We start from the raw sequence: 14,840 nt of genomic DNA on the forward strand, positions 1-14,840 counted from the left end.
TAGGAGCGAGCATCTGAACGAGACCGACACGTGTCGTGGCTCTGTCTGGGCGAGCCCCCTGCGAGCCCTGGTGAACCCCCAGTGCACCGTGGCCACATCCATGCTGGAGAGAAATGCACTGAGGGGATGAGCCGGTGCAAAGCAAGACCAGGGGACAAAGAAGTAGAGATGGGGGGCAGGGTCATCTGGGGGGACAGCTGGTAAGTTCTAGGAGCTGCGTGGGCCAGTCGGGCTGGAGCAATAAAAGAGGAGCGAGGTTGGAGAAGCACCCAGCATGCATGTGGATTGCAGGTCCTGCAGGCCTGGAGTGGGGCCGGGGTTTGTCTTATGGGCAATAAGGAGCCAGGGAGAAGCAGGAGGGAGGGTGGCTGTGGCCAGATGTGGCTCTTTAGAGCTTGCTGTGGCTGCTGTGAGAGGGAGAGTAGAAGGAGTCGCCCCAGAGAGGGCGCCTGAGTTCAGAGAGGAGAGCTGGGGAGGAAGGACAGGGACGAGGGCGTGATGAAGGGGACAGAGGTGGGGGGTGGACAGCACCCAAGTACCAAGGGTGACACAGGAGCCGGGGGAGGGCGGGGTGGGAAGTGGATGTGGGAGTCGGAGGGGGTGGGAGGTGGGGGACACCTGTGCGAACCCCCGGCACCCCTTCCCAGGACATGAGAAATGGGATCACCCTGGGCTCTGGGATTCCTGGAAAACTGCTAGGCCCCTAGAGAGCAGCCTCAGAGAGCCTGGCCTTGGAGGAGCTGGTGAAAGCTTCTTGCAACTCGAGCCAATGTTTGCAGATAATGGAGAGTACAGGAGGTGAGCACCAGCCCCCACCCCAGGGCCCCGGGGCCACCCCCTCTCTGCAGAAGAGCAGCTGGAACTCGGAGCTGCCTCTGGATCCTCCGGCTCACTCAGATTTGCACAGGAGGAAACAGGATTTCTTTGTACAAAAACAAAATAGCTGTGTACATGGAATGATGATTCACTTACATAAAGCTGTAAATGAAACATAAATGCGCGAAGGTGTTCCATTCCCCTCGGGCCTGAGGACCCAGACTGCAGGAGCCCCAGTTCCTTTTCCTCTGGCATGGGAGGTGTGTAGGCGAATGAGCAGCCACGGGGAGCCCTTCCCGCCATGTCTACGCAGCGCTGGAAAGTAAATTCAAGTTGTACGAAGGTCTTAGATCACCTTTTTCGATTTTTTTTTTAACATGAAGGGCTACGCTCTTCGTGAAAAGAAAATTCGAGAACCCCTCACCCCACCCGACTCTCAGCCAATTTTATAGACACACATCTTCACCGTATCTTCCTGTCTCCGTGGGCATCTACCCAGACCGTTTAGTAACGAATAGACTAGTAACTGACAGAAAACTAAATGTACTGAATATCTGCGTGTTACCACTTATGTGTACACACGCACTCACACACACTCACACACACACACACACATACGCGCGTGGCTCCTCCTCCCTTCTCTCCCATCCGACTGCTCCTGCCACGGTGGCCTGTGAGTTCAGGGAGGGCCCCAGGGCCGTGCGGCCGCACTCACCCCAGAGCAGCACACGCTGGGCCCCGGCACCTGCCCCTTGCAGATGGCGTGAAAGGGCAAAATTACATTTTCTTACCAAATAGCCAAAGTTGGCTACCGGTCACTTGCGCATAGTCCAGCTCTTCCAGCGGTCTCCAGGACAGACTTTTCTCACACTGGGAACTGCTTAGAGCCGGAGTTCATCGGCAGTGAGCAAGACGCCTGGCCCCTGGCGCTCCCAGCTACCAGCCTCCCGCCTGGATGGGCTCTTAGGTGAAACGGCATTTTCCGAGGCTCCTAGAACCACTGTTTTTTTCCTCCAAACTCCCCAGAGGGCCTTGAGCTAATGTGGAACCCAGGAGAGTGCTGTCAAGGCACAGGTCAGGGCTGAGGCCTGGGCCCTGCATGTCAACTGTATGACTCGTGCCCTGCCCGTGGGGAGGCTGGGGGCTCCTGGAAGACGGGGTGCCCCTTTGGCTGCAAACATGGGTAGCGGGCCAGGGCACAGCTGCCCCAGGACCTGTGTGGGTCATCCTAGGAGCGAGCATCTGAACGAGACCGACACGTGTAAGGCAGGTGCACTCAGGTGGCAGCAGACGAGAGACAATGGCTGTGCAGAGTCGGTGAAGGCAGGGAGCCAGCGAGCCGGCACTGGGGTGGTGGGGGGGGTGGGGACAGCTCTCTCAGAGTGCCAGGCCCAGCCCCATCCTGCAGACGGGGAGCTGGAGACTGGCAGGGAGGTGGTGCTTGGTGGGGCAGAGCCCAACTCAGGCAACTTAGGGTGTGGGCCTGAGCCCACTGGTGACACGAGCTATGCAACCTCTGTCGTCAGACACAGTCCGGATGGAGGGGAATTGCTCTGAAAAATCAGACTTTCCACGCTAACTTATGTTATGACCTCCCTTTTTTGTATAACCATAATATCAAAATATTCTGAGCAACTTTCAGCTTACAACTGGATTGCTTCAGCCGCATAAGGCCTGCCTGCCTTGACAAGCAAGCACTGCACCAGGGTGAGAAATTCCCCTGAAGTCAAGTGACTTGACTACTGACTGATAAATAAAAGCAAAAGGGCTGTTTCTGCAAAGTCTCTCTCACTGCCTGATGGATGGAGGAAAACCCAAATCTTATCATTCTATTATCTCACCTAGCCTATTCAGCTTTTTAAAGAATTACTCAAACTTCCTATTGTTTGGCCTTTAGATGTGGAATTCATCCAGGTTGCTTGTTTTGAAACTAGTCAAGTTTTCTACCTGCTACACCTTATAGGAATCCACAAAAGTCTTCTGCCTAGTCTTTCAGGATTCTACTATGTAGTCTTCAGGAAAGGAAATCCACCTATGTCTCCTATTCAGAGATTTGATCAGCAAGGAATTTCCTCTTCTGCCTCCCAGGATGACTCAGGCAGAAAAACAAAAACCCATTAAATAGTAGATAAGGTTTAAGGGACTTCTATCTTAGTTGATCTCCACTATAGTAATATTAGTCATAGACTTTGTGCACTTATGTACCTGTTTTTTTACCTTGATTGATTTTAGAATGTTGTAATCTCAAGCAAGGGTCAAAACAACCCCAAACTGTTCTTAGAAAAAAAAAGATGATTGTAATCTCTCAGCCCAGTTCCTGTGCTGATGTCATCCCACTGCTTGCTCCTAATGTATAAAAATAAACCTCTGCTGAAGGCAGAGCAGGAAGACTTGCACCCAACTCCGACTCCCGAGTCTTCCTCACTCCCGCTCTCCAATTTGTAGAATATCGCCTCGCCGACGTCGTTCCCACCTTGAGAATCTGCCTGTGACAGCCTCTCTACAACCTGAAATCGGGGTTGGTCCCCGACACACTGGCATCAGCATCACCTGGTACTTGCTAGAAATGCAGGTTGTGAGGCCTCACCACCCCAGATCTTCAGGTCCAGCAGGTGTGGGGTGGCTCATTGCCTTCCCCACCGTCCTTAGATGCTTAGATCAAATCTAAGAATCATTGTCCTCATGTGCCCACATTATTGGCAATCATGGGGTACTTTAGATCTCTCTGGAATGTCAGTGCTGTAGAGAGAGAGAGAACTGAGAGGTAGGAGTGCAGCAGCTTCCTCCCTTGGTCTGAACGTCTATGTTCTCCTGGATTCACAGGTTGAGAACCCCAATGCCATGCGTTAGGGTGGGGCCTCTGGAGGTGAGCGGGCGGGAGTGGAAGCCTCATGTAGGGATTCCAGTGTCTGTAGAGGCCACGGAGAACCCCGAGGGCCCAGAAATCCCTTGTCCCTTCCACCACAAGGGCTGCAGGAGAGTTTGGCCTCTCACCAGGCTCAGAACCTGCTTGACCTTGAACTTGGAGCCTCCAGACTGAGACAGAAGCGCCTGCTGTTTCGGCACTCTGTCTGTGGCATGCGTGGACCCTCCTGTGTGGCCTCTGACAGGCCCCTGGGCCCCCACGCTGGACCCTGACCCACCTCCTCAGACTGCTCCAGGGCGGGAGTCTCCGCCCCGTGTTCTCCTCGCTGGCCCCCGGCCCCTCAAGTTCTCTGTCCAGAATCCGACTCAGGTCCTGACAGCTTTCTCTGCGCCAAGCTCCGAGACCAGAAACTCCAGAGGGTGCTCCTTCTCGGCTCCCTTTGCTCAGACTCTGTGCCCACAGCCTCCTTTGTCTATGCAGCTCCCCCATGAACCCCGCGGGGGCCTGCTCTGCCCCCCGCCCACCCCAGCCTCGGCCCCTTCCACACACCTCCGCCCGGTGCCCTGAGTCCAGCATCCTCCCTGAGACTCCTCTGAGAGTGGTTTGCTGACTCACCACTGTCCACAGCAACTCAGTTGCTCTTAACCCTCAACCTTCACCCGATGCGATGAGCAGACACAGGGTGAGGACTTTCCAGAGCTGCGGAGGCTGCTGGGATGGTTTTAAGTCCACGGCACAATCAACCCAGGTCAAACTGGTCAAGCCTCGGAATGGCGCCAGGAGAGGGGGTTCCCTCAGACATCCCCTCACCCAGTTGTGCAGGAAAAGAGGCGGGGGAGGGGCTCTACCCACTAGGAGCCCCTGAGGGCAGCATCCATTCCACGTAGCTGGGCCCCTCGGTGGGCAGGAGGCCCCAACGCCAACGCCGTCTGAAGCTTCTGAAGATTTCCAGGATGAACGTGCAATGCCCCACAGTGTGCTGGGCTCCCCAGCCTGCTGCTGACAGGGCAGGCTCCCACGCGCCCATACTCGGGGGGGGGGGGCTGTCTGTAAAGGCCCCTGCAACTAAGATGCTCCCAAACCCAGGCATCCACCCCAGCGACCTGTCTCGAAACAAAGCCCATGAGAAGGGCAGCCACCACCTCCAGGGCAGGGTCTTCCCCCCTGCTGTTGCCTCTGCATCCAGGGCCCCTCTCCCTTCCCCACGTCCCAGGCAGTCTTCACCAGGTCCCTGGCAGTCTCCAATATGGGGTACAGCAACCCCTACCAGCTGGCCCCAGGACGCTGCCCTCTTACCCACCACTATGCACAGGCTGGCTCCCACCCATGCGGAGGCCCAGTGCAGAGGACAGGAGGCCACTCGGGTGGAGAGATGGTCGTGATGCCCACGGGGCCGCGGGCTGGCTCAGCACAGGCTCTGGGTGCTCTGAGGGAAAGGGGGTCCTGAAATGACATCTTGACTCTGGTCATTTCCTGAAGAGTCTGGGGCATCTTCCGAGGTTCTCCTTGAGGTCGCTCCTGGGCCAGCATATTCTGGGTTCCTTGGGTGGTGAGAAAAACCTCAGCGTCTCCATTTTGTCCAAAATGAATTCCTGGGAGGAAAAATCAGTCTCTCTCACCTGCTGGCAGTGGGGCCCCTGGGCCCCACTTCTCAGGGACCAAAGTGCCATCGAGGTCTCCTGCATTTCTTCTCGCTCCCATGAGGGTCCTGCAGAGCTTGTGACATCACTGCCACTTAGCAAATGAGCGAACCAAGACACAGAGAGTTTCGGCCACTTGCCTGAAGCTGCACAGCCCAATGGCGGCAGCAGATTTGGAGTCTGGTCCTTTTGTGATCCCTGAATGAAATCACCTGTCTCTTCTCAGCGCCCCCACCAGGCAGCCCGCTCTGACTGCCCCAGCCTCCCTCTAAGAGGGCATACATTTCTTAAGGGCAAGGCAGGCAACCCTGCACCAGCCTGTTCCTCCAGCTCCCACCCTGGCACCATGCTGAGCACCTGGGGCTGATGCTGGGTGGCGGTTGAGTGATTGTTGTGGGAGATCCTTGGCCAGACTGTGTCATTTCTTCCATTTCCTTGGGAAGAGGAAGTGAATACTCTGTGACTATTTAGACCAATGTGCCCTCACTCAAAATTGCATGCTTCATATTGCCGTGGGAAGAAGTCAGGCCCCAGAGGAGGCCAATGACCTGGTCTTCTATGTGAGTGCCCCTGGAACCATGCCAGGAGCAGACCTGGTAGTGCCCATGGGGTCCTTCTTGGCTAGGATGTCGGCTTGCTCAGGAGGTGCTGCTGCTACTCGACAGCACGGGAAAGGGTCTGGCAGGGTCTGGGCAGTGAGGAAAGCGAGTTAGGATGTGGGATGGCCCACAGGAGCTGGAGGGAAGGGCAGGGTCTTGATGGTTCAGGGAGGCTGGATCACACCATACCTGAAACCCTCTCAGCCATCAAACTTCCACTTATAATGCAAGACACACCTGACAGAAGAGTCAAACTACCTCAGATAGGAAGAATGAAATTGGAGGATTCACTCGCCCTTCCCAAAATTCAAAGTTTACTGTAAAGCTACAGTAATCAAGAGAGTGGGGAACTGCTGTGAGAGTGGACAGGAGTTAAATGAAATAGAACTGAGAGCCCAGAGGTACACTTTCACATTCACAGTCAGCCAATTTTTAAAAAGACTTATTTAAGCACACAAGAACTGGGGTACAGAGCAGAAGTGTGGGGGGTGAGAGGATTCACCAGAGACAGAGTGGGGAGCAGATTAACTGAAATACACTGCCATAGCCAGCCAATTTTGACAAGGATAAGAAATAATTCAATTGGGAAAAGAATAGTTTTTCAACAAATGATATCAGGAAAATTAAATATGCAAAAAAACACCCACCACCACCACCAACAACAAAATGAACCACTATCTCATACCAGATATAAGAGCTAACTACGGCTCTCCCTGGTGTTCAAGCACAGCACTGTGAAGACAGCCACAGCCACTGCCGCACCGCGTTCCATCCCTGGCCCAGAGGTGACCACATGGCGCGGCAGACCTCTCCTGATCCACCTGCTGCTCCCCTCAGCAGTGTACTTCATTGATCTGCCTGTTCTGCTCTCCACTCTGTCTCTGGTGAATCCTCTTACCCCTCACACCTCAGGCCTGTACTCCAATTCTGTAAGCATAAATAAATAAATATTTTTAAAAAGAGCTAACTAAAAATACAATCATAAACTGAAATAATAGAACAAAAGCTAGTTTTTACAGGAAAACTGACATGTAACTCTTCTTGACTTTGCATTAGGCAATAATGTCCTACTTGAGAATGCTAAAGTATAAGTAATCAAGAAAAAAATCAAAGTAATCAAAGAAAAGAACAAGTTGTATTTCATCAAAATTGAATTTGTGTGCCTCAAATGGCACCCTCAAAATAGGAAGACAACTCATAGAATGAGAAAAATACTGTTATTTTTTTGTGTATCTCAAAAAAGATACACAAATAGTCAATGAACGCATGAAAAGATGCTCAACACTATTAGTTATCAGGGAAATGCAAACTAAAACTACATGCAATACCACTTCAGATTCACTAGGATGGCTAAATTATGACAGACAATACCAAGTGTGGACAAGGAGCTGGAGAAATTAGATACCTCACATCTAGTATGAGATTGTAAGGTTATGCAGCCACTTTGGAAAACAGTTTGACAATTCCTCAAAATGTGAAACAAAGAGTCACACCTGAATCAGGTCAAGCTTTGAGAAGAGGTCCATGTCACTGGGCTCGTGGTGGGCAGAGCGGCAGCACAGGTGGACCATGTTGTCAATGATCATTTGCATGTAGTTGAGCAGCTGGTTCTGTGAGAGGAGGGGGAGGAGACTCAGTCTTTTTCAGAGCACCCCCTACCCCTGTTCACTCAGGCTAGAGAAGTGACCTGCAGCCAGAGGCCACCTTCTCCTCTTGATCAGTGCCCCGGTCCCAAAGGGGCTGAGATGTGCCTCTTCCCATCCCAGGATCTGAGCATCCCTACCCCTTGCAAAGAGGAACATGGGCTGACTCTCCTCAGTGGGTCCTCCTGGCTGGAGTCACATGGTCCACACCTGTGGCAGGAGCTGAGACGGGGTATGGGAGGATCCAGTGCTCCTCGATCCAGACAGCACCAGGCTCCTGGACCTCAGGTCTCTGAGTCTATGGTCAGCTGTGGCAGACTGACTTCTCACCTTAGAGAGGAAGACCCAGAAGTGGCTCTGTAAAATGTGGCCAATCCATGCCACCACCCTTCTGGGTTAGGGCTCAGCAGTCCATGTGTCCTTATCCTCAAGCGTCCCAAAGTAGACTCCCAGGGGGCCTGAGGATTCCTGCATCCAGAAGAGCACAGACATATGGTGCGGACCGGGGGGTCTAAGGCCAGGAGGGAGCAGTTCAAGAGATTAAGCCGCTAAATCCTGGCCCCTGGCCATGGACTTTGGCGATGGTGTATACTTCCGGCATCATTTTTCTGTGAAAACTGTGTAAGACCAAAGGCTTTTTCGGGAGCATCTGATGCAGGTCAGGCCCTGAGCTCGGCATTGCCTGGCGATGCTGAACCGGGAACTCACGGGGAGGCTGTGGAGTGGCTGTGGAGTGGCTGTCCCTAACGCCTCTCCACAGCCAGTAGCCACAAGCACTGTGGAAAGTGGAGAAGCCTGTCTCTGGCATGTAGAAGGGCATGCCAGGCCCTGCGCTGGACAGAGCGCCCCAATTCGGCTTCTTGGTAGAGCTTGATCCTTAACACCCCGTGGCTTCCGTTTCCCCATCTCAAGACCCGCTGTCCCATCGTAGAGCAGCCTCAGCCCTCTGAAAACTCACAGCCACCAAGGAGAGGTAAGCGGGTACATGATCTGTGGGGGGTGGCGGGTGGCGGGTGAAGACCCCTGAGGAGACAGCAGCCCCCGTCCCTGCCCCCACCCAGGGCCAGCGGACTGGACTCACGTGATAATAGTCCAGGTCTTTCTGACAGGTGACTCCCTGTCCCCTGTGCCACCCCAGGTCCTGCCAGCGGTGACACTTCTTCTGAAGCTGACACAGCTGGATCTTGAGGCCCTGCAGTGGGAGGGGCTGGGTCACCTAGGGAGCCACCCCCCACCCAAGGGCACTGCCCCTGGGCCTGGGCTTGGGGAGATCCCTGCCCAGGCTGGTCTGGGTATTGCTGGAGGTGGGAGGCAGGGAAAATTCTACCCCTGTGGCCAGGGTTGTTAGGGGCACCAGAAGACGCAAGAAAGGGCATGGCCAGGCCAGTAGGGTCTGCATTCTGCCTCAGCCCCTTCAGCCCCGTCTTCCTGTCCATAAACAGAGCCAACCCTGTGTCCTTCCCTGGAGGCTGCTGGGAGGGCTCCGGGGAGCAAGACTGTGAAACTTCTGGGGCCCAGGCCTGGGTGTGAGGGCCACAGCGCCTCTAGCTGGATTCCCTATGGGACCAAGATAGGCAAGTGTCCTGGCTTCTGTGAGCCTCAGTTTCCTCACTTCAAACATGGGAAGAACAGCTTGGTTGGGACTCAGGTAAAAGGTTAAGGGGGGTAAAAAGTCAGTAATTAGGAGAACTCATTTTAATACAATTTTAGAAGTTTCATGCCCGAAAAAACCCCTCTGATAAGCAAATCATGAACATTTTAAAGAAAGCCAGGCTCTCACCTCACTCCCACAGACCCAGACTTGGGAGTGAAAGCCCTTCCTTCCAGGTGCGCCGGTGAGATTTCAGGGAAAAGCGCCTTTCACAGCTTTTCCAGGGAAAAGGTACACGATGCTGCAGCACCCAGTGCCCCCACTAGGGGGCAGACTTACCGCAAAAGTCGCATGGTCCTGTGCAAGCCGCCACCAGCGGCCAGCTGGGCTCAGGCTCCTACCGGCCTTTGCCTGGGGCGGGCTCTCGGGCCTGCAGTGTGCCGCCTCCTGAGGCCCAGAGAGGGGCCGCTCCTGCCAGTCTTGCTGCCCATCAGAGGTCATACTGGGATTTGAACCCTAGTCTGTCTGAATCAGAACTCAGGCTTTCTACCTGGAGTGACACTTTTTAAACATAAGCTGGGGGCTCAGGAGAAACCTGGACTCGGCCAGCAGAAGGGCAGAGTGAGTGCTAGAGCGAGACTCTGGAGCGAACCACCCTCTCAGTGGGCCGTCGCCTCTCGGGTCTCCTTGGGGGTGCAGGCGGAAGGGGCCCTGCGCCCCCAGGTCTCTGGGGCAGGGACATGGGCTGACTTAAGGAGCTGTACCGGGATAACGATCCGAAAGCCCTCCTCAAGAGATTCCAGGATCTGGTGCACGGCCTGGCTCATCCTGGAAAAGGCTTCCAGATGTTTCTGGAGGTCCTGGCTGGCCGTGAAGAGTTTCCCATAGTGCTCCACCAGGGCGTCCACCAGGGCCCCCTCCGGCTCCACCCCTTCACTGCAGTCTAGGGAGACAGTGCCATTGAGGGACAGTGGGCAGACGACCGGCCTCACCCGCCCCCAGCCACGCGTGCTGCCACCTTGGTGCACGGGGCTCCCCCCAGGACCCCAGCCCCACACTGGGAAGTCACAGACCATCCATGCAGGGCTTGACCAAGCTGGCCTGCCTCACCAGCGGCCCCTTGCCCAGCCCCTGCCTCTTCATGAGTAGCCTCAACATCCCAAAGACCGCCCACAGCTGAGAGAACAGGTTCAGATGCAGGGGCCCCCGGGAGGCCGGGGACTGTGTCCAGGGGAAACAGCTGACAGGGGGCGCCTGTGAGGCCAGACAGGAAGCTGCAGAAGCCTCAGAGCCTGCACCTGTCCTTGGCCTGCTGCCCACGGCCCTCGGGGCTGCTCACCCGCCAGCCACGTCTCCCAGCGGCGCCTTCAGTTCCCTGAGCTCCAGCCCACTGGTCTCCTTACCCCCACGCCCCTCTGCAGGGCCCTGGCACGCGGAGAGGCCACCTCCTCATGAAGCCTCCCCTGACCGCCAGGGCAGAGTCCTGAGGGCTCCCACGGGCCCCTCGCACTCGGCACAGCGGCTGTGATGTCAGACAGACCAGAGCCGAGACAGCCCCTGCAACATCCCAGCTGGGCTAACTTGAACAATTTCCTTAACCTCTCTGACCCCGGGAACCCCATATTCAGAAACTCTTAAGGAGAAACCAAAGAGGATTGTCAAAAGCAAACCCAAACACACCCTTGGATTCAGACTGCAGAACTAAGGTTACAGGGGGTGGGGGGGTGGGGGTGGGAGCCGAGGGCGGAGGGTCCCCTGGGCTCGGTGGGGGTGACTGTGGTGACTTACAGCGCCGGAGGTGTGACCCTGTACCCCTAAAACATACATGGTGTTTCTTAATGAAAAAGGTTTACCAAAGAGCCTGGCACACAGTAAATATCTGATGAACGCTAATGTTGCTTTTGTTGCTGATGTATTGAGAGAAGGATGATGATGATGATGATAAAAGTGCCTGTTTGCCTCCCTCCTGGGCACTCAGGACAGCGGGCGGGCGCCCCATGAGCATCTCTACACAGAGCCATTTCAGATCCTGCACTTGTGGCTGATAACAGCAAAACAAAAAGCAGAACCAAAGACCAACCAGATGACACAGCTAACTCTCCGCAGGCTGACTGACTCCCCGGGCTGCGGGCTCCCTGCCACCCAGCACCCCACTGCCCCTCCCGCTGGCCGAGCAAGCTGTCCAGGCGGCCAGTGAGGCTGGCGGGGCCGGGCCCAGGCGGGCTGCCTGCAGCTGTGCCCTGCCCCGTCCCGGCGGCCTCGTCTCTGGGGCCCCCATCTGCACGGGGGTCCCCATTAGCCAGGCCGCCGGCCCAGAGCCAGCGGTGGCCCTGTGAAGACAGCGCCTCTGCAGAAGGACACACGTACCCTTGGGGATTTTCTTCAGGACTTTAATCAGATAGTCCTCAAAAAGCTTGTATTTTTCCACCTTTCTCTTCAGCGTCTTCTGCCTGTGGAGACATGCCAGGGCGGCGAGGTCCAGACCCCAGGACCTGATTTGGAGGCCCCAGGTGACCACCCCGCTCAGTCCTGCATTGACCCCGCCCCTCCCGCCCCTCAGTGGGTGGCAGGCCTTTGTCGCTCTGGTGCAGGGGTTCACAGCACCTCCCTGAAGGCAGAGTCCCAACCTGCGAGTGACCTGGCCCCAACAGTGTCTCTCCCTCCCAGGCTGATGCAGACCGAGCCTGGGGCAGCAGCAATCTCCTGTGGCTGTCCCCAGAGGAGAGACAGCTGCAGGCTGCAGGGTGGCCTAAGCAAGGTGGGCCCCTCAGCCCTGTCTCTGGCAGTCATGCTCAGCCCTGGGGGCAGAGGGCAGGATGGGCGACCTCGGGCTGAACGGCAGGGGCTGAGGTGGTGGGTAATGCCGGGGCCCAGGACAAGCTCTGCCTCTTGGGCCCACTTTCTTCTCCTCATCACCCTGAAATGCAGGCAAATGTCTTTGCCCACAGACTCCAGGCGGGGACCCAGGAGGTATGGTGCTCATTCCTTTTGGGGTCAGGGAACCTCTTGAGGGTGTGATGGGAGGTTTAGGCCTTTTCTCCACAAAATCGCTGACACACTTGCTTTGGAGGAGCACCTGGGGATGAGGGCTCAAGGCCCCCCTCAAAGCCAGAGCAGCCACCCAACAGCTTGTTTTTAGGGGGAGGAGCTGACCTGGGGGTGCACAGGTCAGGCCACTCACTGCCCTTCTCTCAGCAGGGGCCTCGGACTGGCCCAGGTCTGAGGTGGAAGTCCAGCCTCCCACTGCCCTCACCACCACCCCTCCCAGTTTGCTTCCTGCCCCTCAGCCTCCACGCCGGCCCTGGCCACCCAGCCACCGTGGGGGACCCCGGGCTGAGCTCGGGCTCAGAGGGGCTGGGGCAGCTCGTACCTGGCCTCGAGGTGCCAGAGCTCCGGTATGAGCACCTGCAGCACTCTGTCCTTGGGGCTGCTGCCGGGGTCCACCGCTTCGCAGTGTGGGCCGGTGTCCATGGCCCCTGAAAGATGAGGGCCACTCGAGCAGGCCGGAGGGGCTGGCACCAGCCACTGTCCCGTGCAGCTTCTCGCTGATCCTCCCAGTCTCCCGAAGCAGGGGTGACTATCCCACTTCAAAGAAACAGAAACAGAGCCTCAGAGGGGCCTGTGATTCACTCAAGGGCAACTCGCAGGGCAGGATTTGCCCTTGGGGCTCGTTCATGCAAAGTCCGGGGCCTGTGAGCTGTGCCCCCGGGTCTAGGAGGATGAAAAGTGTCTTTCTGTGCCACCCTGTAACTGGTAGGGCCCCTCACTGTCAAGTCCCAGAGATGCCAAGAGGCCTGGGACCTGCACCAGCTTCAGCAAAGCACCATAGAGCCGTGGGAGGGGCTGGTTGGGGAGGGGGTGGCGGGGCTCTGCTCTCTCTCCCCACCCATCACCACCCACTTATCCCTTGACTGACACCTCTTATTCTGAGCACCAGAGGCTTACAGATGAGCAGAGACTGAGAGACAGATGAATAAGCCCAAGGTCGAGCTGGGGAGACGGGCTAGTTCACAGGTATTTTAGCACAGCCTGAGAAGAACCTCCCGGCCACTGCCGGGGTCTGGGCCCCCAATATGGTCAAAAGGAGAAGGCAGTCTCTCTTGGCTGGACGCTCACAGACACCGTCTGGGTGGCCTCAGCTTGGGGGCCAGGGAGGGAATGGGAGAGGCTATGGGTCAGCGCCCGTGGACTGCAAGCTTCAGACTTTGCTACCTGAGCGTGGGGAGGCGGCAGGCGCCCAGACCATTCACTCAGAAGGGGGTGCTCCAGCAACACAGGCCCCCGCCAGGCTGTGACATCACAATGTTGGCTTCTGTCCTCAGGACGTGTCCCCTCAGGAGCTGCAGGCCACCTGTCCTGCTCCCTGGCCTTCCCCATGCCTGCCTCCCACGGAGAAGAGATGACCAGGCGTTGCTGGCCCCAGGGGAGAACTGGGCTGTGCCTGTCCTTTCTTTCAAGGCCATCAGCTCTTATCAAGGGGGCGGGGGTGGGGGTGGGGGTGGTGGTTCTTGATGGCCCCACTTTTCAGGCTGTTTTGAGATGCCCCCATTTTCCTCATGGGGTGTTGTTGGGGTGGGGGTGGGGGCTGCAGGTTGGCCACATCCACACCTGGGCAAGCTGGAAGGTTCCACCAGAAGCCTGGCCTGGGGCAGGGAGGCTGTGAGCGAAGGGGCTCAGGCCTGCCCGGACCTGCCCGCCTGTGGCTGTGCGCCCAGCCTGCGCCAAAGCCGAAGCCGAGCATGGGCAGTGGGGTCTCGCCAGCCCCGCAACTAGACCTGCAGGGCTCACTCAGCCTTTATTGACAGATGGGGGCAGAGAGGAGCTGGGAGAGAGCAGAGCAGAGAGGTAGGGCCAGAGGCAGTGCAGGGGTCAGGCCGTGGTCTGAGCAGAGGTCACAGGTTTGAATCAGGTCAAAGGGCTTTGTGAAAATCTCTGTGGAGATCTCTCCACAGAGAGATCTGGCTGCTACAGCAGCCAGAAGGCTGGACCGGGCACCGGACACTGGACCGCTCAGCAGTAAAGGCCAGTGCTGGACAAGTCCGGCAGGGGCCAGAGTCACTGCACTTGGCGGATGGGCACAACGCCAACAGCAAACAGTCTCCAGGGATGCACGGGGCCAATGGTGTCGTTCGGCAGGTGATGTCGGGGCAGTCGGAGCTCGGGCCTGTGAGGGTCTGGAGCTCCCTTCTGCCAGAGACAGAGTCCCCCTCAGAGGGCCTTGCACAACATGCCCTTCATTCCAAATAGTTTCGAGACAGCAGTGTCGAGCACAAGCGAGCCAGGCTCTTCTGGGGGTGGCCTGGCAGCCGCACAGGCCCCGCGCTGGGATTTGAACCCACGGTTAGGGATTCCAGGACCTCCTCTTCCTCGCCCCCTCCCCCAATGCCCCAGCAAATGTCAGGCCCCATCTTCCCTGATTTGGGGGCACACGGGTTTACATTGGGGCTACAAGAAACTAGAGAGAAGAGGACAAGGCCACCACAGCTGGACCAGTCAACAGAGCTGGAGAGGCCAGTTTCAGGACTGTTGAGGGGCCAGGGCGTGGGCCTTCCAGCCTCATCCCCTGGGTTTTGAGCAAGAGAAATCCAAGATGAGGCTGGGAGCCACGAGCAAGCGGTGAGAGCCAGTTTCAAGGGCAGAGCCACAATTAAATGGCCAATGAAGTCCCCTTTTAAAGCCTTAACA

The 14,840-nt window shown here is 56.8% G+C and overlaps 1 protein-coding gene across 1 annotated transcript; it reads right to left on the reverse strand.

Annotated features, from left to right (window-relative positions):
- Positions 1-5,148: 5,148 nt before the first annotated feature.
- LOC101630361 lies at positions 5,149-12,626 on the reverse strand. The gene is made up of 6 exons (XM_012724385.1): positions 12,526-12,626; positions 11,523-11,605; positions 9,920-10,098; positions 8,646-8,756; positions 7,415-7,531; positions 5,149-5,274 (listed from the first exon to the last, which is right to left on the reverse strand). Exons 1-6 carry the CDS (start codon positions 12,624-12,626, stop codon positions 5,149-5,151), a joined length of 717 nt encoding a protein of 238 aa, XP_012579839.1.
- Positions 12,627-14,840: the final 2,214 nt, after the last annotated feature.

This window comes from Condylura cristata, unplaced genomic scaffold, assembly GCF_000260355.1.
Source record: "Condylura cristata isolate star-nosed mole 26May11 unplaced genomic scaffold, ConCri1.0 scaffold00013, whole genome shotgun sequence".
Taxonomy (NCBI): domain Eukaryota; kingdom Metazoa; phylum Chordata; class Mammalia; order Eulipotyphla; family Talpidae; genus Condylura; species Condylura cristata.

Coding starts and splice junctions, on each gene's coding strand:
- LOC101630361 (XM_012724385.1), bottom strand. CDS start 12,626: ATGGACACCGGCCCACACTGCGAAGCGGTGGACCCCGGCAGCAGCCCC. Junction 8,757..9,919: donor GCTTTCGGATCGTTATCCCG/GTACAGCTCCTT, acceptor CTCCCACTGCAG/GGCCTCAAGATCCAGCTGTG. Junction 5,275..7,414: donor CAAAGCTTGACCTGATTCAG/GTGTGACTCTTT, acceptor TTTTCCTCCCAG/GAATTCATTTTGGACAAAAT.